At 40.4% G+C, this 21,087-nt stretch overlaps 1 protein-coding gene across 3 annotated transcripts in view; it reads left to right on the plus strand.

Moving 5' to 3' along the window:
• The window catches only part of umodl1 (uromodulin-like 1), a 22,425-nt gene extending 8,297 nt beyond the window's left edge, over positions 1-14,128 (plus strand). For all 3 annotated transcript variants that reach the window (XM_034683857.1, XM_034683858.1, XM_034683856.1), the window contains 11 exons: positions 679-930; positions 1,238-1,495; positions 3,002-3,114; positions 3,210-3,429; positions 4,562-4,699; positions 4,788-6,166; positions 6,302-6,462; positions 6,928-7,164; positions 8,467-8,623; positions 8,997-9,081; positions 12,480-14,128. In XM_034683857.1, coding sequence (XP_034539748.1) covers positions 679-930; positions 1,238-1,495; positions 3,002-3,114; positions 3,210-3,429; positions 4,562-4,699; positions 4,788-6,166; positions 6,302-6,462; positions 6,928-7,164; positions 8,467-8,623; positions 8,997-9,081; positions 12,480-12,667 — 3,188 coding nt within the window. In that variant the 3' untranslated portion in view covers positions 12,668-14,128. The remainder of the gene's footprint in view (positions 1-678; positions 931-1,237; positions 1,496-3,001; positions 3,115-3,209; positions 3,430-4,561; positions 4,700-4,787; positions 6,167-6,301; positions 6,463-6,927; positions 7,165-8,466; positions 8,624-8,996; positions 9,082-12,479) is intronic.
• The last annotated feature ends 6,959 nt before the right edge of the window (positions 14,129-21,087 follow it).

Genomic DNA, 21,087 nt, shown 5'->3' on the forward strand with positions numbered 1-21,087 from the left:
GCTCCTTGTGTTTTTATAAGTTATTTTTTTGGCTTTGTTTTGGCCTTTATTGATAAGACAGTTAAAGGGAGACAGGAAACGTGGGAAGCAGAGAGTGAGGGAAGATATGCAGCAAAGGGTCGTGTCCAGGAGTCTTACCAGCAACCTGCCACAATGAAGACTATAACCTCCCTGTATTGGCCAAATAGCTAAGCAACTGGCACCCGTCCTTGTGTGTTTAAACATCCTTTGCTAGTTTCTGCGTTGTTTTTCTTTTCTTCGGCGCTGACTGGTGAGCTAATAGTCCTGAATGAAAATGTGAGGTGTAATGTTAATTTGACCTTTAAGTAGGGTGATAGGAATACCATGGAAGCACTACCAACCGTGGAATCTGAGGTATTCTTTTTAGCTGCATAAATAATTACATTTTAAATCAGTAAAATAATCTTTTGAACAGAATTAAGTTTAAACTTGTGTGTTTATTTAGTTATTAGGTGACTATGCCACATAGATTATCTGTTTCATGTCATCGTCTTGTATCACCCCATCTGTATTCTATTGCGAATGATCACCTACTCACTAAACATGATCTCTACACAGTGCTGCTGAACTGACACACCCCCTCACCCCTGTTCCCATTAAGAAGTAAATACAAATATTTTGGCTTCAACATTGTTTTGTTTTCTTTCTCCCAAGCAGACGTCAGTGAGTCGACCACAACAGAGCCCCCGCAAACCTACCTTCCACCCATGAACACAACCTACACCCCGGCCTCCATCACCACACAGGACCCTCTGGGAAAAGGCATCACGGGTGTTCTTATGACTACGGATCTAAGTAACACGAGCTCTGTTCCTTCAACTACATCACTTGATCCACAGTGGACAAGCTCTGCACCTTACACTACCATGAGATCAACTGTGGAGTCAACCCAACCGACAACCACGTGTGGTTAGAAATATTTTCATTTCAACCTTTAGATCCCCACAAATGTTTCAAAGCAGTGGGTGTTTCAGAGTAGAGGTATTTTAAGAACTGCTCCAAAGCTGTTTCAAAGGTGTTGATGAGCCTGACATTCAGATAGAGTCGATACCTCTGTTCCTATTCATCACTCTGCTTATGTGGGTGTTTTTAAAGTATTGTATTCTGGAGTATGCACTAGTTTGCATGTTAGCTGGAGTACACATCTGAACATGATATATTCAATAACCCTATTGACTGTTCCCTTTGTTCATTCACTTCCACCACCATCTTCCAGCTCCTCCCAGCATCACCAACTTATGGTCGGCCAATGTCACTGGAACCTCCTTCTCAGTCTCCTGGTCCAGCCAGTCCCAGACTAACCAGACTTACCAGGTTGTCGTAATCAGGGGGTCAGAGGTTGTTCATTTTCATGGAACAAGTGATACCATGATGGAGGTGCAGGGACTCTATCCTGGGATGCTCTACAATGTCACAGTCACACCATGTGCCTGTGGAAGCCAAGGGGGAAGCTTTTTTATATCCGTCAAGACTGGTAAGAGCTGAACACAACATCTAAGTGGACTGTTACAGTGCTCATGTCTTTTGATCATTGTTTTTAATGAATACACAATGCTGTCATCAAGCTCCAGTATGTGCCCTGATCATTTGAGTGGTCTGAGAGGTCATAATATACGGTAAACTGTTCTTTTTAACCGTGATAAGGTACAACATGGTATGAAATTACTGCTGTTTGCGGATAATTGTTGGTATTATATAAAACAGCCTGCCAAGCCGTTGCTGATGCTTTTCTAACAAACTAAAATTGAGTTAATTGAATTGAATTGGATTTCCCCCTAATTGAATTAAACAATGAGGGAGAAATCCTGATTTCCCCAGTGTATTCCTACTCTGTTTACTTGTGAGGAGGGAAATAAACGTTAATAAATATATCTTCTAGTGAGACAAAGTGAAAGGAACGACCCCAGACGACCCTAAACAAATAAGGTCCAAACGCTGATAATTATTGAAAATAGTTCACTAGAAAGGACCACACCACCAAAGTGGATGCAGTTTTACAATTATCATACTCTTATATTTGAATTAATTATGCTGAGCTTTTGTTGTAAAGCTTTGCTGTATTCATTTTGGGGAAGTTGTGAGACCGCCATAGTGCCAGGGTACGTCTGTGGACAGAGATGATTACAGGGTGGGACGTACTGATGCAATATGCACAAGTAGAGAGTAAGGTTTTAATTTGTTCTTGAAGAGGCATGATGGAGGTGTGGTCCTTTGCGATCACTAATTAGATACACTAAGTAATAAATCAATCAATCAATCTGTATTCATAAAGCGCCAATTCATAACAGCAGGTCTAGACTGTACTCCTTGTTATATTATTTACAGAGACTCGATCTTTGTCTTCGATGAGCAAAGCATTTTGCAGCATTTCATGAGGATTGGTGACAAGGACAAACTTCCTTTAAACAGGTAGAAACCTCACGCAGGACCAGACTCATGTTGAACAGCCATCTGCTGAGACCGTGTGGGGCTTGAATAGAGGGATAGAGGGAGATGCAGAAAGAGAGAGATGGACAGAGACAGACAACAACAATAACAACAGCTCATACAGACTTATGGCTACAATGCCAATAATAAAGACAGCAAAATAATAATTATGGACTGAAGAGATATGGTCAGCAACTTTAATGAGACACATGCAGACAGACAGAAGAGAGAGAGGGAAAGACAGGTGCTTGGTGTGTCAGTTTCCGGGCAGTATAAGCCTATAGCAGCTTAACTAAGAGCTGGTCCAAGCCTGAGACAGCTCTGACTATAAGCTTTATCAAAAGGGAACATTTGAAGCCTTAAAAGCAGAGAGGGTGTCCACCTCTTAGACCCTGACACACAGTAGTAAAGTGATAGGATAGGATAGCCATAATTATTTATGTGTTACTGAGAAAGTCTCCATCTTGTATCTGACGGTTCAGGGCTGGCAATTTACTGTGAACATGATGTTTATTGTACCAAGTTATCCTCTCCTCTTTTTTATTTGTTGCAGATGCTCAGACTCTTGATGCCACAGCACGACTTACCAACATCCAGTTCACTGCTGATCTGCACAACACCAACAGCCAGGCCTACAGATCCCTCACTGAGAGTTTAACAGAGGAGGTCCTTTAACAATGACAATTACAAAGACTCAACATGTGTAAAATATTCAACCATCACTATTTAAAATATGGGGATGTTTCCTTCATCACCAACAGATCTACCAGTCTCTGTCTGCAGAGATGAAGGCCATGGTGGACTCAGGACAGGTGAGAATCGAGATCAGAGGCTTCTCCCAGGGGAGTGTGGTGGTCAACTTCAACCTCATTGTCACCCCAAGTCAGAGCCAGGACATCAGTAATGTCTCCACCGCTGTGCTAAACTCCCTGTTGAACAGCACTAAATACACTGTGGATAAAAACAACACCAGCATCACCGGTAAATCTCTCTTTCTAATTTTCTCAGATGTGTAAATGTTTATTTTTTTTTATTATGAAACCAGAACTAGTATCACTAAAATACTCAAAATATAATCCTTAGTGTGGAAAAAGAAACCGTGACGGCACCTTAAAGTTTATGCCGGGTTAGTTTTAGGATATTAAACCTACACCTCAAAACCTTTTCACAAACTCAGGGCAGGAGTTTGACCGAAGTTCATTTTGATTGGACAAAGAGGGGGAATATCAATTTTAATTTTCAGTATTCTAGATATGTTTCTGCATAACAACTAAGGAGAGACGATTAGGCAAGACTTTTGAGATTTTTACGGCAGTGTAGAACATAGTTGTTGGAGTATAGCTTTAAAAACTGTTGGACTACAAAGGCACACTGAAAAATAAGATGTGGCCCATAAGTCTTTTGCTATTTCCATCCTGAACACATTTCTGGATGAAAAGCAAGGCAATGCGTAAAATAAAAGAATCAAAGCTACCTATTTAAAGAGATAGCGTCAGCTTTTTGTGCTTAAAGGACAGCAGTTTATCTCTTTTTTGTGCCATAATGAACACCCTTTTTGTATGGAAAAGCATTACAGAGATTGCACAGTTCACAAGCGTTACACAAGCTTATATGTTATTCAGAGGCTTTGTGGTGTTTGGGTTTAAAGTACAAACAAACTACAAGCCAGAAAACCACAGTACAATATCACTGATGTACAAAACTCCTGAACACTTCCTGAAGTTTTGTGGGTTTGCTGCTTATGTGAACACAAACAGCTGAAAATTTCACCACAACCCTACACACATTATTTCCTGCTTGGCCCCTTGTGAAATATCTGAGCAGGCAGAGGTGATGGAGTTTATATAACTGTGTGAACTCAGAGGAATGATTCATAACAGGATGAATAAGAACATCCCAGGTTGAAGGAGAATCATTTTTTAGGTGAGAACAGTGTAGATGTCCGTACATCTGTCCGTTACACGTAGCTTTGATATAAAAGCAAAAACTGTCCTCACTGCGTAGGTTCTATTGCTTCATCAGCGTTCATGCTGTTAATATAACACTGCAGCATCTGCAGGGTGCTTTTATCCTCATGTCCTGCCTCCTGAGACTTATCCCTCCCTTCTTGTAGATTTTGATGAATGTGCTTCAGGAGAGAATGACTGTTCCCAGTGGGCAACATGTATGAACACCTGGGCCTCCTACACGTGTGTCTGCCTTGATGGGTTTATAGACAGGAACATAGAGAGGACAGGACGAGCATGTCAAGGTACAGTCTCATGACAGGTTATAGGGGAGAATGATTTTAAAAACTGAGATTGTGGTCTCTTAGTAATAGATTGTTTTGTTTTGTGCAGCAATCCCCACCATGAAGGTGACAACAGCACCTCTGAAACCAACAATAATCTCTACTGTTAGCACCACCCCTTTCTCTGAAACAACCCCAACCAGAGATCCTGCTTTGATCACTGTAACCACCACTCCAGAGACAACCACTGTCATCATATCAACAAGTGAAGCAGTTACATCAAGCACACCGGCTCAAACCATTGCTGCAGACACACCAACAGCTCTCCCAGTGGTGATACCTACGCAACCTAGCACCACCATTACTGCTGCAACCACCACCACTGTCCCTACAGCCTCGACAACAATCACTACTCTCCCTGCAACCACAATTGCTACAACTGAAACCATCACTTCTGAATCCATTACTACCACCTCTGCACCTGCAACAACTACTCCTGCAACAACAACCACTCCAGTGTCTACAACCACCACTCTTTCACCAACAACCATCACCTCTGCTTTTACAACAACCACTCCAGTGCCTACGACCACTTCTCCAGCACCAACCAGCACCTCTCCCGCACCTGCAGCCACCACTCTTGAAGTAACAACCACCTCCCCTGCATCAACAACCACCTCTCCTGCACCAACAACCCTTACTGCTGCTGTAACAACCAGCATTCCTGCACCAACAACCACCATTCCTGCATCAACAACCACCTCTCCTGCACCAACAGCTATTACTTCTGCTGTGACAACCAGCACTCCTGCACTAACAACCACCATTCCTGCATCAACAACCACCTCTACTGCACCAACAACCATTACTTCTGCTGTAACAACCTTCACTCCTGCACCAACAACCACCATTCCTGCATCAACAATCCCTACTTCTGCCCTGAAAACCACCATACCTGCCCCAACAACTGCAACACGCAAACCAATAACTACCACTCCAGCATCTTCAACAACCAGAACCGCCCCTAAACGCATCACTCTTGCAGCCACAACCAAAAGTGATGCACAGAAAACCACAACAACTTTAATAACCACCAGTCCCTCAGTAAAGACAACAACACAGATCCCTAAAAAACCCACCACTGATCAAACAAAAACCACTCTTGCCCCTAAAATTACCAAAACTAGCCCTAAAACCACAATGCGCACTACTTTCTCTAAAACAACTCCTGCTACTAAGACTGCAGCCCCTACATCTCACACTACTGCCCCAAGAACCTCCACCAATACCTCTATGCTTGGGGCAATCTCCGTCCAGTGCAGGGTTGCTGCCATCACTGTGACTGTTGCCAGAGATTTTCTCCAGAGCACCAACATCAAGGAGAGCGCTCTTTACTTGGGACTGCCAGAGTGTGGTGTCAATGGAGGCAATGCTACCCATGCAGAGCTGACCGTGGCTTGGAATGAGTGTGTCACCAGACTTGTGCATGTGAGTTTTCCTTAAAACTTGGGAACTTTTGTACCCCTCATGCTCATACATTTTGTTGGTTGGGGTATTTTGTCATTGAAATTGTTCAGTTACTCTAAATATAACCAAAACTGCTTTCAACATCTGGTATTTTAGAATGAAACCTTCTACACGGCATCTGTGACTCTGTTCAACTCCATGGAGGCATACACGTCACCAAGTGGAGAAATGGAGGTGCCCAAAATTCGACTGGAGGTTCCCATAATGTGTACCTACATGAAGAGCATGCTTATCTCTGCTGATTTTGGCTCCATGGGGTAAGATTCGTTTGATACCGTGATGCTTTTGCAAGCTATTTTGGGTAGCGTAAGGGGCCGGACGTCAATACTGCGGCTCCAACAGCCAATCCCTACTGTGCAGACTTTGGCTAAAAAAGTCACAAGCAGAAAATTTCAGTGCGCATGGCAAGGGGTATTTCAGGGGAGGTTGGGACGCATCATCCATCTTAACTGTATGCACAGTCAGTGTTTGAACCCACAGTCGCCCCCCTGCAGACCATTAGAAAGAATACAGGTGTCAGGCTCTTTTACCCCGTCATTATACTCCCTGATGAAACAGATAAATGGCTCTGTCTGAAGATGAAGAGTAAGCAAGCATATTTAAAACTTACTCAGTTACCAGTTGCTCACCTGTATCCTCCTGAATTATTTCTCCTCAGTCATAAACAACACCAACAAGATATGGTCTAATTTAAATCTTTTTTTAATCTCATCCTTGACCAGGTATGATATGATCAAAGATGTCATCACGGGCTTGGGATCGTTCCAGGTGACAGTGCAGCTGATGAACGGCACATTGCCTCTACCCCACAACTACAGCATGTCGTCTGAGGAGGAATTGGTGGTGGAGGTCAGCCTCAACACCTCTTCTGAGCAGATTAAAGTAGTCATCAATAAATGCTGGGCCACTCCCAGCCCATACCCTGGAGACACCTACAGCCACACCTTCTTGGAGAACAGGTCTGCTTCTCCCTACAGCTCTTTCGTTATTCATACTTTTTAACTGTGGGGTCAGGACCACATGTGGGGTCACTTCATGCACTGGCAGGTTTCATTTATTTTTAATGTCAGAAATTATTATTAATATAATTGTATTATTTTTTGCTTTCAGTTGTTTTAACTGAAATTTGAATTATAACTAGCTGACCAGTCCAGAGCTAGAAGACTCTCAGAAAAGAGTAAAAATTGAGCACATTTTGTTTAATATGACTAAACACATGATCACAGAATCTGCAGGTAAACTATGTTGAATTGGTTTGCAGTGAGGCTACCTGCAGTGAGGTTCTGGTTCTGTTGCTCGAGTTTGGTTCTGGTTCTGTATGATTGAGTTTGGTTCTGGCTCTGTTGCTTGAGTTTGGTTCTGGTTCTGGTTCTTGAGTTTGGTTCTGGTTCTGTTTGTTTCAGTTGGTTCTGGTTCAGTTTTCTTGAATTTGGTTCTGGTTCTGTTTGCTTGAGTTTGGTTCTGGTTCTGTATGCTTGAGTTGGTTCTAGGTCTGAATGATTGAGTTTTGTTCTGGTTCTGTTGCTTCAGTTTGGTTCTGGTTCTGTTAGGGTTAGGGTTAGGGCTAGGCTGATCCCAACCCTAACCCTAACCATAACCCTAATCATAACCCCAACCCTTACCATAACCCTAACCCTTACCATAACCCTAATCATAACCCTAACCCTAATCATAACCCAAAACCCAACCCTAAACTCTTTAAATTCTTCCAACTGGGGTGGCAACAGATCCATCCCTGACTATAGGTTATAGTGCAAATGCAAGAGAAACAGTTTTACTGTGCAGCATTTTGTCTGACAGCAATATCAAGCATTAAGAATCCCTCTAAAGAAACTAGCAATCTTTTGCTGATGGTTTTATTTTGCTTTTGTCGGTCATTTAGGGGCATTAGTGTTAGTTCAGTTTCTTTCATGACCAGTTCAACTCTCCTTCCAGCAGCTTTAATAGCAAATCATTTTTATATATTGAAGATAAATAGCAGAGAGATTAAATGTAGGGACAGTGTCATTTATAGACAATCTTCTCCATAGTCTGGACTCTTCATCCATGATGATGGTGACATTTTTTATAATCTCCATAAATTCAAATTAAAACATTGGATTTATTTAAAGGTAGTCTGCCAGGTAGTTCTCTGTTTTTGTGTTATGACTTAAAAATGTTATGTTGTTTATTTTTTATTTTTGGGATTTCAGGCACACTCAAAGACTAAGTATAGAAAGTGTTGCCTCAGTTCTTCAGTTTCTTGTTCTCTGTCTCCTCAGCTGTTCCCTGAACTCTTACACTAAAGTGTTAGCCAATGGGAACTCCAGCACATCACGTCTGTCCGTTAAGATTTTCTCCTTTGTCAACCTGAACGTGATCTATCTGCACTGCCAGGTCCAGATCTGTGTGCAGATAGGATCTGACACCTGTGTGCCTGTGAGTACATCATGTTAAAGAAAACAAACACAACTGCTTGCAGAAAAAAGGACACCTTTGCAGGCCGCAGCATTAGTGCTGTCAGTCTGTCAGGGTAGTTATCTGCTGTAAAGAGGTGTCTTTTGATGTATAACACTTCACTGTAACTGTCACAATTATGTTTTTAACAGTCTCATCATTATTACTTCTGTTTTTGTTGATTGACTTGCTGTTTTTTGCTGAAATGTGTAAAAGAAGTTCCCTTGCGTTACAGCTTCCTTAAATCTCACTGTGGAATAATCTACAATAAGTGATCCCACACATTAGCTGTAGCATCTAGTGTCGTGTTGAAAAGTTAGTTTCCTTTCTAAACTTTGTTTTTGTTTTCTAACAGGACTGTCTACAAAGAACAGCTCGGTCGTTTAACATAATAGGAGGAGCTGTGGGCTCCTCTGGGCCTGTGCTGAGATCTGATGAGGGTGAGTACTTTTACACAGAATTAATGTCTACTATCAAACATGAAACTCTTATGAGATGTGGGTTAAGCTCCTTTTTTATATGACCTTGAGTTGCATTTGCACATACAGCCCACCTATTTAATGTTGACATTTTTAGATGTGCATGTGTGAAAGGGGCTTTAGCAAAGTGGTTTTGACACTGTTTGACTTGTACCAACTGGGGCTGTGAGCTCTTTGTGGTGGTACCCAAGAGAGCTGAAAGCAATGGCTGTTTCCGAAACCGCCTACTATACTAGCAGTACGTACTGATTTGGCCAGAATTCAGTATGTAGTTAGTAGTAAGTGAACAAGAGCAAAATCTGCAGTATGCCAAAACTCCCCAGATGTCTACTGATTCGGGAAAATTTCACAGTATGCATTGGACCAGTCTGCCTCGCGTACTGTTTCCCACAATGCACAGAGCTCGTTCCGCTTTTTCTTTTTCCTTCTTTTTTGACGGGAGGAAATCCATTTTTGGGTGCTGTGGAAGTGATCAAATTCCATATAAACCACTTCCTAACTTTTTAAATCATAAGTGGATGCTAAAGAAGCAGTTTCTCTATCAGCTTGGCCATTGTTTACTTCTGCTTTCCGAAACCGGAAATCCAGTGACGTCTGACCCAGTGTACTGCAACACAGATCGAACAGAACGGTCATACTACATACTAAATTCAAAAGCAGTATGTAGTAGGCAATACCTACTGCCTGCTACATTAGTAAGTAGTATGTAAGTAGGCCGTTTCGGAAACAGCTAAAGGCTGAAAGGCCGATCTGCATTCTGAGGGGTCAAAGGTCAGAACATGTAATTACAGAGAACCCATATTTAACGTACCCTCTACATCAAAATGATATTAAAATCATAAGTTTGAAAGTTATTAATTATTCAAATTAATTTGTATTAACCATAAACTGGTAGCAATAATGTTAGTTGAGCTCAGTTTGAGTTGTTGATTAGAACAAAAATGATTGAATCAGCCAAAAAACAAGAGAAGTGAGCAGCTTATGAAGGTTACACTCATGCTTCTCTTCTTCTCTTCTTCTTATTAAATTGGCAAGGAAATCAAACGGCAAAAACCTCAACTATTCACAGCAATATAAACAGGCTGCAAATTCAGGAAAGACACAAATTTGAAAACACATGCAATATCGTAAACAAATGCGACGACAGAAGAGTGCTACATTCAGTGTCTGAACCCCCCTCTTGCTTTTTTCTGTGCATGATTTAAAGATGTGTTTTTGCTCCGTGGTCTCAGGAGTTGGCTTTTGGAGACACCCTGCCTCCGTCTATCTTTATGTTGCCTGATAATCACCAAATTCACTGCTGAGTCTTCTTCACTTCCCGTCAAATAAATACATCAACGGTTGCATTGTGTGCCCCTGCTGGCCAGGAGCACTTCTGTTGTGATAACTGGATTTGAATCATTTGCTGCACTTTGCTGCATGTTCTTTCATTTGCAGTGGGTTTCCATCAATGCAATTGTGTTGTGTTTCTTTATTTGCATGTTTCTGCACTTGCAGCATCATTCTTCTAGTGGAAATTGTTCTGGTCATTGCAGCTCTGTTGCTCTTGATCTTTCCTGTAATTGTATCACTACATTACAGATATCTGTGGTGGGAAGCAGTATAGAGGCTTTGGAGCCTCTGTGTTAGACCATGAATATTTTTCAGCTACATGACAGTGCTGAATTTAAGTTGAAAAAAGTGATGTAACTCCAGCTGAATAACAATGACTCTTCAGCTTTGACTCTCGGCTTCTGACAAGCTGACCAGAGTGGATCAGCAGCCATGGTTTTTAGCGTCCATTATAAACTTGAGAACATTTTCAAATCCGAACAGTCCATCTAGCTGTTGAGTTACGACTGTAGTGCTGCTCTCTCCATCATCAGTCTGGTGGGGAGGAAGTTTTGAGTAGCCTGATGGAAACTACACATTTTAAAAAGTGTGAATGTGATGAAGCAGATGGATGTATCTTCATTGGGAGTGAAGAGCTTATTTTTTAAATAGAGTCATGAACTGAAATTTAAGTTTCAGCTTTTTATAACTGTGTTTAACACAAGAGTTATGAAAGCTCTTTAGAAGAGCCTGTTTGATTTTAAACACTTGTTGTTGAAACTAAGGCCTGTAATGGTTTTGCAAGAAGGACCTAAACTCAGATTACACGAGGCATAGCGACTGATGATGGCTTTTGCTAGTTTATCCTCCTACCTGTAAGTCATGAATCCATCACAGCCAATCATTCTGTTGGATGTGTCGTACTTCAAGTGACACATTAAAAGACTTGATGCTATACTCAAACAATAAGATCAAACAATACAGAACAGAGTTGATTAAGTACAATGAATGTCAGTGAAACAAAGAAAGTATATTCTCTAAAAGAGCAGCTTTGTGTTGTTTTCATTTCAAAGGTAGTAAGTTATCTTGTTTCCACTCAGCTGATATATTTATTCTAGCACAAGGTCGTTTCAGATGGAGACACGACCAAGTGCTCAGGAAGCTGGCTGAAGTAGTGGAGGGGAGAAGAGTTGAGGCTAACAGAGAGAGCCCTACTAGGGGCCACCAGAGGATGACTTTCCTTAGGTAGGGGGAGCCTGCAACTGCTACCAACAGGACACTGATACCCAAGCTTCTAGCACCAGGGTTGGAGTAGAGGATTGAGGTGGACCTGGGCAGACAGCTCCACTTTCCAGAGGAAATCTACAGCACCACCCTTTGCTTATATGCAGATTTGGTGGCAGAGTGCAGGGAAGGAGGATGGAGCGTAAAGCTCTACCCAGTGGAGGTGGGGGCTAGAGGCTTTGTGGGAGCTTCAACAACACGGCTACTCAAAGACTTGGGGTGTCGGGGAGCTGGGCCGCACAAGGCAACCAGGGAGTTCTCAGAGGGGGCCGAAAAGGCAAACTTCTAGCTATGGCTGAGAAGAAGGAACAAAATATGGGGAGCAAGCAGCTCCTGAAGAAGGTTAGCTGCAGGGAGTGTCAGGGAGACGTCTCTGTTCACTGCCCCACCACCAGGAGATGTTCTGGGCTAAGGGGCGAAACATCAATGAGCGGTGGTCCCCAGCTGATGACCCTGCAGCTAACCAAAACAGGCATCGCTGGATGTGCGGCAGGCCGAGGGCCATGCAGGAAGAACACCTACCTGTAAAACAAATTAAACTTTAGGAATTGAATTTAATTCACTCTAAAACCAGGAATAACCTGCCTATATTTCAGATTTTGAGCAACAGAAAGTTTTACAAGTTGTACAAAGGAGGTAACTTTAGCATAAACCTCTACTGGATTCACCACCTCATTGATGTTGATATACTTTGGAGTGAGACAGAGGTTACACAAACTGCACCATATGCGTACAAATCTCTAACCTGACTCTTTTTGTTGCAGATTCCTTAGAGGATGAGCTCAACACTCTTCACATAGCCGGACTCGCTTGTCTTGGAATCGGCATCTCGCTGTTCTTCATCATCGGGTTCGTCTGCCTCTTTTACTATCAGAGGAACAGAATCGGACATTACAACTTCAGCGTCAAACCCAAACAGGAGAACTTCACCTACCTGGTCTTTAACACCTAAAGGTGCTGCAGTCACAGGGTGGGAGAAGGTTCCTGTTTGGATGGAAGCAGATTAATTCGGTTGGCTGGTACTGTCCACTGCCACTAGGTGGTGCTGTTGCACCATTTGCATTTTAGATTTTAAACATTGCATTTCTTTGCACATTAAAGAGTTAATGTGGTACAGATTATATTTATATTTCACCCTCTCTCCACATTTATTTGTGATATTAAAACGATAGAACACTTGTACACTGAAATATCAAATGATATTTATTTATTTCCTAAATATTAAGATTAAATTAAATATGTATGACATGATAGGCATTTTAAAAATCTAATGTTTTATTTTTTCTATTTACTGCCACCATCCTTGAAGACCATACCTGTAGTGCATTATTGGGGCATTTATAATGTGTTAATGCATCCATAGAGCTTAATGACCACACTCATAAACACACACTGCTGTCTGGTGAACTCTATTAACATTTATAAAACATAATAGATGTGACTGGTACAGTTTTCTTACAGATGCTCTGTACTGTTTTTTAACTTGAGGTTTCCTCATGAATCAGTAAGGCTCATTTCTACCACCATCAACTGTAGAAAGAACTTATATGTGTGCAGTGTAATGCATGAGAACTATAAGGTGTGAGTAAAGTGAAGTACATGTTGATGCATTTATAATTTTATCATCATGTTTCATAATTAGTAGTAAGTATAGTTTAATGAATTTCCATGGGTTTAAATAATCTGTGATGCCTTATTAGTGATGACCAGGCAGTGCAATTTATTCACTTTAAGCAGAGAAGTGTAAACTATAACACTGTAATTAATCATTCAAAGTCAAAGACAAAATGCAGTTTGTTTAAATGTATTTCCACTGGGTTAAAACTTCAAAGCTGTGTGTCAGCAAACCAGAAAAAACCCCAAAACAACACCCCTTAACCACACATGCAAACGTAAAGGGAAAATGCGTCAAGACTTTACTCACCACTAACAATGACACTGTGCACTATAGATGTGGTCTTCAAAGAAAGCCTTACTTTTGAAGCTGAGACGAAAATAAACTTGAGAGAACTACTAGAACTAGAAGCACATGAAATACGAACACTGGAAAGAAAATGTACCAAACTGACCTCAAATTACAGAAGATACCCGACATACTCACCGACTTAGAAGAATGTTTCTCTACATGTTTAACATAAGACTGTGTTATGAAATGAGTTTGCACTGAGTTTGCTTGTTTTGCATATCTCTGCATAAGTGGTGATGTCTAAATGGTCAAATATGGTCGTAAAGTAAAAATCTGCAGTACTGTTCAAGCACAGTTATCACTTTAATTTATTTTGGCTGCTATTTTTCTAAAAATGTATCTTTTTGTATTTGTTGCATGTGAAACTTTCCCGTTGTTCTTACTTGTAAAGACTCTTTTGTGATGTAAGTTTTGTGAAAATAAACATGTTGTGTATGAGTTCAGACACATGAGGGCGCTGCTGGCACATTTATTTAATTTATGAAAACCTGCATACATTCTGATGCCATGTTTACAATTTTCACAAGAGACAACAAACAGTAAGCAATGATAAAAAAAAAAGTTATATTAGTAACCAACATTTTGGACATTGTGGAAAAAAATTAACTATTAAAATGAGTTTGCTGTTGTCAAAATGATCAGATAGTACGAAATCTGCAGCAGTGATCAATTACATTTCATTTCGTAAAGCTACTATTTTTTCTGATTTACTTTTTATTTTTTCATATTTGTTTCATTCATTTCATTTATTTGTTTATTGAGTTGGGACAATGAACATTAATCAACATTAATGTATTTGAACATCAATGTAAATGTGCTGGACTTATTACTTGAAAAGCACAAATGCTAAATTTAATCCGTAGTCCCAAGGCAGGTACCTACACAACACAGACACAGTAAGACTTTAAGACTTTTTGTTGTATGTGTAATATTTTCTGTGAATTGTGAAATAATCATAGCATGTACGAGTTCAGACACACGAGGGCGCTGCTGGCCCATTTAAGGCATAGTGGCCTCCTGCATGCATTGATGCCGTATTTACAGGAAAAAAGAAACCGTAAGTTATGATAAAAATGGTTGAATTAATAATCGTGATCTTTAATAAGACGTGATTAGAGTCATAAAAAATGGAGGTGTTGAACATGTACCGCCATTAAACAGCAGTAAATAAAAAAGATAAGCTGTGAGCCCGCGGAGGACCCAGCTTCCCCCCCACATATCCCATAATCCTTCATTGTTGACTATGGTGGTCATAAATACAGCTCCTGGACAGACGGTGAGGGTCTGAATACTAAACAGGGGAGGCTTTCTCTGTTGAAAGGTGGTCCCCGGAGACCTACGGTGAAGGAGGGCTGCAGACCATCTGGAGGGCTGCAGACGCTCCGCCTACTAATTAACCCATTCAGCGCCGTCACTATGGCAACAGCACAGTGCGGACGGCGGGAGGGAGAACATCAAGATCAGAGGGGAGAGAAAGAGCGGGAATATTTTAACATTGAAAGCATGAAATTGGCTGAAATATACGTTGTTGACGATTTAAAACGTTCACATTATTTTTTATACAAATTTACCATCAATCTTTTTAATTTCATTTGCTCATGTTTGACTTCTTTAATTTCAATATTGATTGTTATCTAATGGTAGGCTACTTTGAGCGGCTTTGTTCTGGTAGTTATTAATATTTAGTGTTGTAGTACTCAAGGCCGGTCTTGGTCTTGAGGCTGCTTTTTCAGGTCTCGGTCTTGGTCTCGTCTCGGAATCGGAAGCATTTTTTCTCGGTCTTGTCTCGGTCTCAGACTGGACGGACTCTGTATTTTTATATCAAGACTGGTCGAGACCACCACTGATGCACTCTGTGTCCCTGTCATTACTGTGTATATAATATAAGAGAAAAAATGAAACTTAAGGAGTCAAAAGAAAGGCAACCAAGACAAAACCAAACCTTGTTTGTTGCTGTCAATAGTATTCAAAGCAAACTGAAATAAAATAAACAGAAGTCTTTTATTTTGTTAACTCTCATGATGATTTTTCATTGACATATGGTCTTGGTCTTGTCTCGGTCTTGCCCTGCCTTGGTCTTGGGCTTGACTCGGTCTCAATCCCTAAATGTCTTGGTCTTGTCTTGGTCTTGGTGCACTCTGGTCTCGGACATGTCTTGGTCTCAGTTAATGTGGTCTTGACAACAACACTTTTAATATTATACAGGGAAAGACCTGTGGGGGAGGGCATGGTGTAGACAGGCAATTGCTTGGGGCCTTGTCCACCAAGCTGCCTCATGAATCTGTGTTCATTTACAAAAACATTAATCTTTGCTCAAAATTCACATGAAAGTATTAAGGCCAAAAATACTCAGTTTGATTGGCCTGTCTATAAGCTACATATCCTATATTTGCCAACCTTATTTTCATGTTTCCTGGACAAACCTTATCATCTTGAACCCACTTAGCTTAGCTCCTATGAATTGGACTTTGCTTTCTTGCCACTAGAGAGTGACAATAGACCATATTCCAACGGTGGCAATCATCTTAAGACGGAAGATGGAATATTTAATATTTCTCTCAGGTCGTATAAAGATAGAAAAATCTGATGAATTGTTGTCATTTCACTGCACCCTGATTAATACACAGCTACAGAGATGATATATAGTGATGTAGAGTGACATCAGACTATATTTTAAGTTAAAAAATCCAATTTGACCATCAATTTTCTAACATTAGAGCAAAGTGAATGTAGTAGTATTAGCATTTATGTTGCTGTTTTTACTTAAAGCTAGCTTGCCAATAACACAATGTTTGAGTGCTGTATAGGCAGACGTCGGTGTTAGGATATGAGTGACCCTGTTAACATGGCAACTATCAGGTTGTTACTACAACAATAACCTAAGCACTCCATTTAAAGTTAGAAAGGTCACCTGTTAGATTTGGTAGAACTTTAAAATGATGTTCTTAAGTTTGTTTAAATTAGTGTAAAATCAACTTAGAATGAGCCCTTTATAATTCAATGGATGCCCCTGCACAGAGGCCAACATCTTGCACCGCCATGTTTCTACCATAACAGAACAGACAAACTATATGTGTGTTTTTTTATCTAGCCCAAAATGTGTCGGTTGCAAGAGAAAGAAGAAGAAGAAGATGGATGTTGTTGTTGTTGTGCGTGAAAGACTTTGTACTGATAAACATTCTTAGTCAAAACGTGCTCGATGGAGGATCACACTTACCATGCATCACAGGAGCTGGCATAGGAATATGGTCTCTCAGCTATCTCAAGTATAAAGGATGTTATTGTTTTCTTAATAAAACTGCTGCCTTTGTTGTTTCTGACAGAGATCCTTGGTGATGCACATATCCCCCTGGTCACATTAACACTCCCTTTATTCAAGTTTTGGGAGAAAACTTTAAGCTCTATTTTGAGGATTCCTCTTCCTCCCTTAGCGCTTGTTTTTGTGCTGTAGTACAGCTCAGACTGTCTTCGATTGCTGTGGGTTTTAACAACAGTAATGTGCTGGTTGTTTCATAATTTATAACCTTCATGCACAACCAGAGTGGCCATGACTAGCAGTAATTTCCATCATTAAATACACAAAACAAGCATCCAGGGGGTGATTCCTGAATGTGTAAATCAGACACAGGGGATGAGGGGGCGTGGACGGGAGGAGAAATCAGCTTTCCACTCTGATCATCTTTATCCCGGAAAGCAGCAGAGACACATCCCCTCTTAATGTCTGAAACATGATCTGTGTCTCCTTCCTCTCTCCTCCCCCTCCCCCTCCCTCCCTCCTCCTCCTCCTCCTCCCATCCCATCCATCTCTCTGTGAACATCCAGGTCAGGCGGTACAGAGACACACTAGTTAATCATGTTTTATACTCTCTGTCTGTGTGTGTGTGTACACTCACTCACACGGGTCATTACTAATTAACCATCCTGATTGTGTTTTCATAAAGTAGCTCAGGACCTTTCTAGAGTCAGTTTAACTGGATTCTCTAGAGTGGTATTAATTCTCAGCTACCTGCTACGTTACCTTTGAGTCATTCATGCATTTCAATAATGGAAGAACATTAACTCATATACATATGTGTACTTGTCTTCACCTTAATATCTTTGTTTCACTCATACAATTCACAGAGAAATAATGTAGTTTTTATTCTACTACATGTGTTTTACATTACCAGGATTTGTCATGATAGATTTGTCAAAAAAATGTAAGTAGTAAGTAGTTAAGTAGTAAAGTCTTCTTTATAAGTGAAAATTATAGGATGAAGGCAGTTCTGTTTAGTTTAGTTGTGTTAGTTTTATGAAGAATATTTTTTAAATGGTTTTCTCAGTGATTGATAAAGTAAGTAACTCGATTGATTGAAGTTAATAAGACTGACGTGTACCAATTAAAAAAAAAGGAACAATTTTTTTTCTTTACCTAAAATTTGAATCAACACCCTACACACATACATTCCTCCAGAGTGTCATGCTCCCTCCAGACTCCAAGCTGCTAGTATTACAATTTGTGAACTGCTTTACAGTTTCAGTTCTTCAGGTCATATCAGGGAAGCTTGGGCGAGAGATTTGAATGAAGAGGCATCTGCAGAGTTTTGGGAAGAAGTAATGTCACGGGTTCATTGCAAGCAGCAACCTCCGGTCTAAAAATATGAGTCCAATGTGGAAGTGTTAAAAACTGCAGTTCATCGAAGATCCGCTTGAGGCCGGGAAAAAGCTGATCTTTACAGTAGAAATAAACATGTTTACAGTCTGGTACAAAAGACGAGTGTAGTCTGGATAGCTCATTTCTCGATGTGCTCACACTGTGAGGGGGGTGAATTTTTTTCTAATGCGGCAATTTCGAAGATATTGAGATTACGAGTCTTCCAATGAGAGGCACAGCTAACTGTGGGAACACTGTAGCTGTTGGCTAGGAGGCTCAAACTCTGCCTCTTTACGTCACAATCGCTTGACAGCAGCAATATGGCTGCCGCCGATGATTGGCCTCAAAACAACGCTTCAGAAACAGATGGGTGACGTCACGGATACTATGTCCATATTTTATACAGTCTATGGTTCATTGCTGTTTTGTAAACTCACGCTACTCTTCTCTTCACATGGAAGTCTATCTCGCCACCCTGCTTCTTACATTGGCTCAAAGACATGCTGTATGTTTTGCAAATTAGGCACATTCAATCGCATGTTAAAAATGCAAGGATGTTGTGTTAAAAACAGCTTTAAAGTTAATCTAAATATGTTAATGCCATTCTTTTTCCTCTTAACTTAAGTATTTTGGGGAGTTTTTACCTCTATGACAGGACAGCTGAAGAGAGACAGGAAACATGGGGAGTAGACAGTGAGGGAAGACATACAGCACATGGTTGCGGCCGGGAATAGAACCTCTACACCTCTGTATGTGGGGCGCTTAGACCGCTACACCATCAGCGCCCCTTAATGCTTTTCTTATCAGTGTTTTTTTTGGGAATCAAATTAATGTAATGAAACGCTAGCTTGTAGGTGGTAGCACCAACTTGAAGTACTTCTGGGATATTTTTAATTCAATTTGACACATATTACTTTGGACTTATCACCTGAACTGCCTTTTTGAACAGAGGGCTGTTCAAAAGTGCAGCGGTGTCAGTGGCTGTTTCCGAAACGGCCTGCTACATACTACTTACTAATGTAGTAGGCAGTAGGTATTGCCTACTACATACTGCGTTTGAATTTAGTATGTAGTATGACTGTTCTGTCCGATCTGTCATGCAGCATGCTGAGCCAGACTTCGCTGGATTTCCAGTTTCGGAAAGCGGAAGTAAACAACGGCGAAGCCGATCAATAAAATGATTATTTAGCATCCATTTCTGATTTAAAAAGTTAGGAAGTGGTTTATATGTAATTTGATAACTTTCACAGCACCCAAAAACGGATGTCCTCCCATCAAAAAATGAGGAAAAAGAAAAAGCAGAACGAGCGCTGTGCATTATGGGAAACAGTACGTGAGGCAGACTGGTCCGATGCACACTGAGATATTTTCCCGAATCAGTAGACATCCGGGGAGTTTTGGCATACTGCAGATTTTGCTCTTGTTCACATACTACTTACTACATACTGAATTTTGGACATATCAGTACGTACTGCTAGTATAGTAGGCGATTTCGGAAACAGCCATTATTCTCCATCACAGTGGCAGCAGGAAGCAGGAATACACTGCTGCAGCTTAACTACAGAGTGCTGAAAGGGACAAAATAGTATATGATTTAAAAAAAAGAACTGATGAGTTAATTTCAGACCTTAATAGCATCACAACTAATGCAATAACAGTGAAGGCACTAGAATTTGTCCATGATACTGAAACACATGAGGGTAAAGCAGAAATAAGGAGCTTAGATTTGATGTTGATTTTGACTGCATCTTTGGACAGAAGGGATGTGTCTTGTGTGCTAAGGATCATAAGTCTAATTAGGAAGTGAGTGAAGAAAGACACAACTTCTTTCAACTCTATTTTACTTTTTGAACACAGCTGTTTTAAGTGCATAGAGATTAGATTGTGGCTATTGAATATGTCCATATGAAAACTTAGTTATCTGTGTTTTGTATATTCCACACACTCTTTAGTTAGGCTTATTTAAGTAATTTTTCTTACTTAAATTAATAATTTTGACTTTTGTAATACATACCTGATAGAGCTAGAGCTCTGTAGCACAGCCAACATGTACATATGTCAGGTTAAAAACAAGTTTTGTATCAGTAACATCCACTGTGCCTCCATGGATTACACAGCAACGTCTCACTATGTGTTCCATTAATAAAACAGAGTTACTACACCCATGTCTGAGGAAACAGGATGATTCAGATCAGTTTGTGACTGAGGTTGAGCCATGTTTTACCTTAGCTCTGTCAGTATTTTTTTGGCTTTTTACTTCTCTCAATTCTAGACTCTTTGCTGTTTTAGCCCTGAACTTCCTGAGTATGCTCTCAAGAAAATCTCTAGATGCTTCCTTTTAACTTGCCAGCTCACTACTCACATACTCCCAGGTACACTGAGGCTCCTCTGGTGTACATGCCGTAAATAGAGGCTCTATAAATCCAAAAAATAATAATGTAATTATTCATAGAGGCATCAAATTAAACTTGATTGTTTTACTCATTTAGAAAAACACTAAAAGTAGGTCTCAAACACATTTTCAGTGCATGCATTTTACACTGTTGTCTTTTTCCCCCATTAAATCATGAATGAATCTCCTTTAACACTGCAGGAGTTCCTTATCTGAATAATACTTTAGGTGGTCGTCATCTGTTACATTTTAAAACCGTAAAAAATCTCACAGTTAAAAAAAAAAAAAAAAAAGTCAACAGAAATAGAAATCAGGGATTCTTTAAACTTTGACTTGTGTCTCTCTGACTAACAAGCACAAACAGTGTATTGATGGTGATCC

The sequence above is a fragment of the Notolabrus celidotus genome, chromosome 5 (assembly GCF_009762535.1).
Source record: "Notolabrus celidotus isolate fNotCel1 chromosome 5, fNotCel1.pri, whole genome shotgun sequence".
NCBI classification, from domain to species: domain Eukaryota; kingdom Metazoa; phylum Chordata; class Actinopteri; order Labriformes; family Labridae; genus Notolabrus; species Notolabrus celidotus.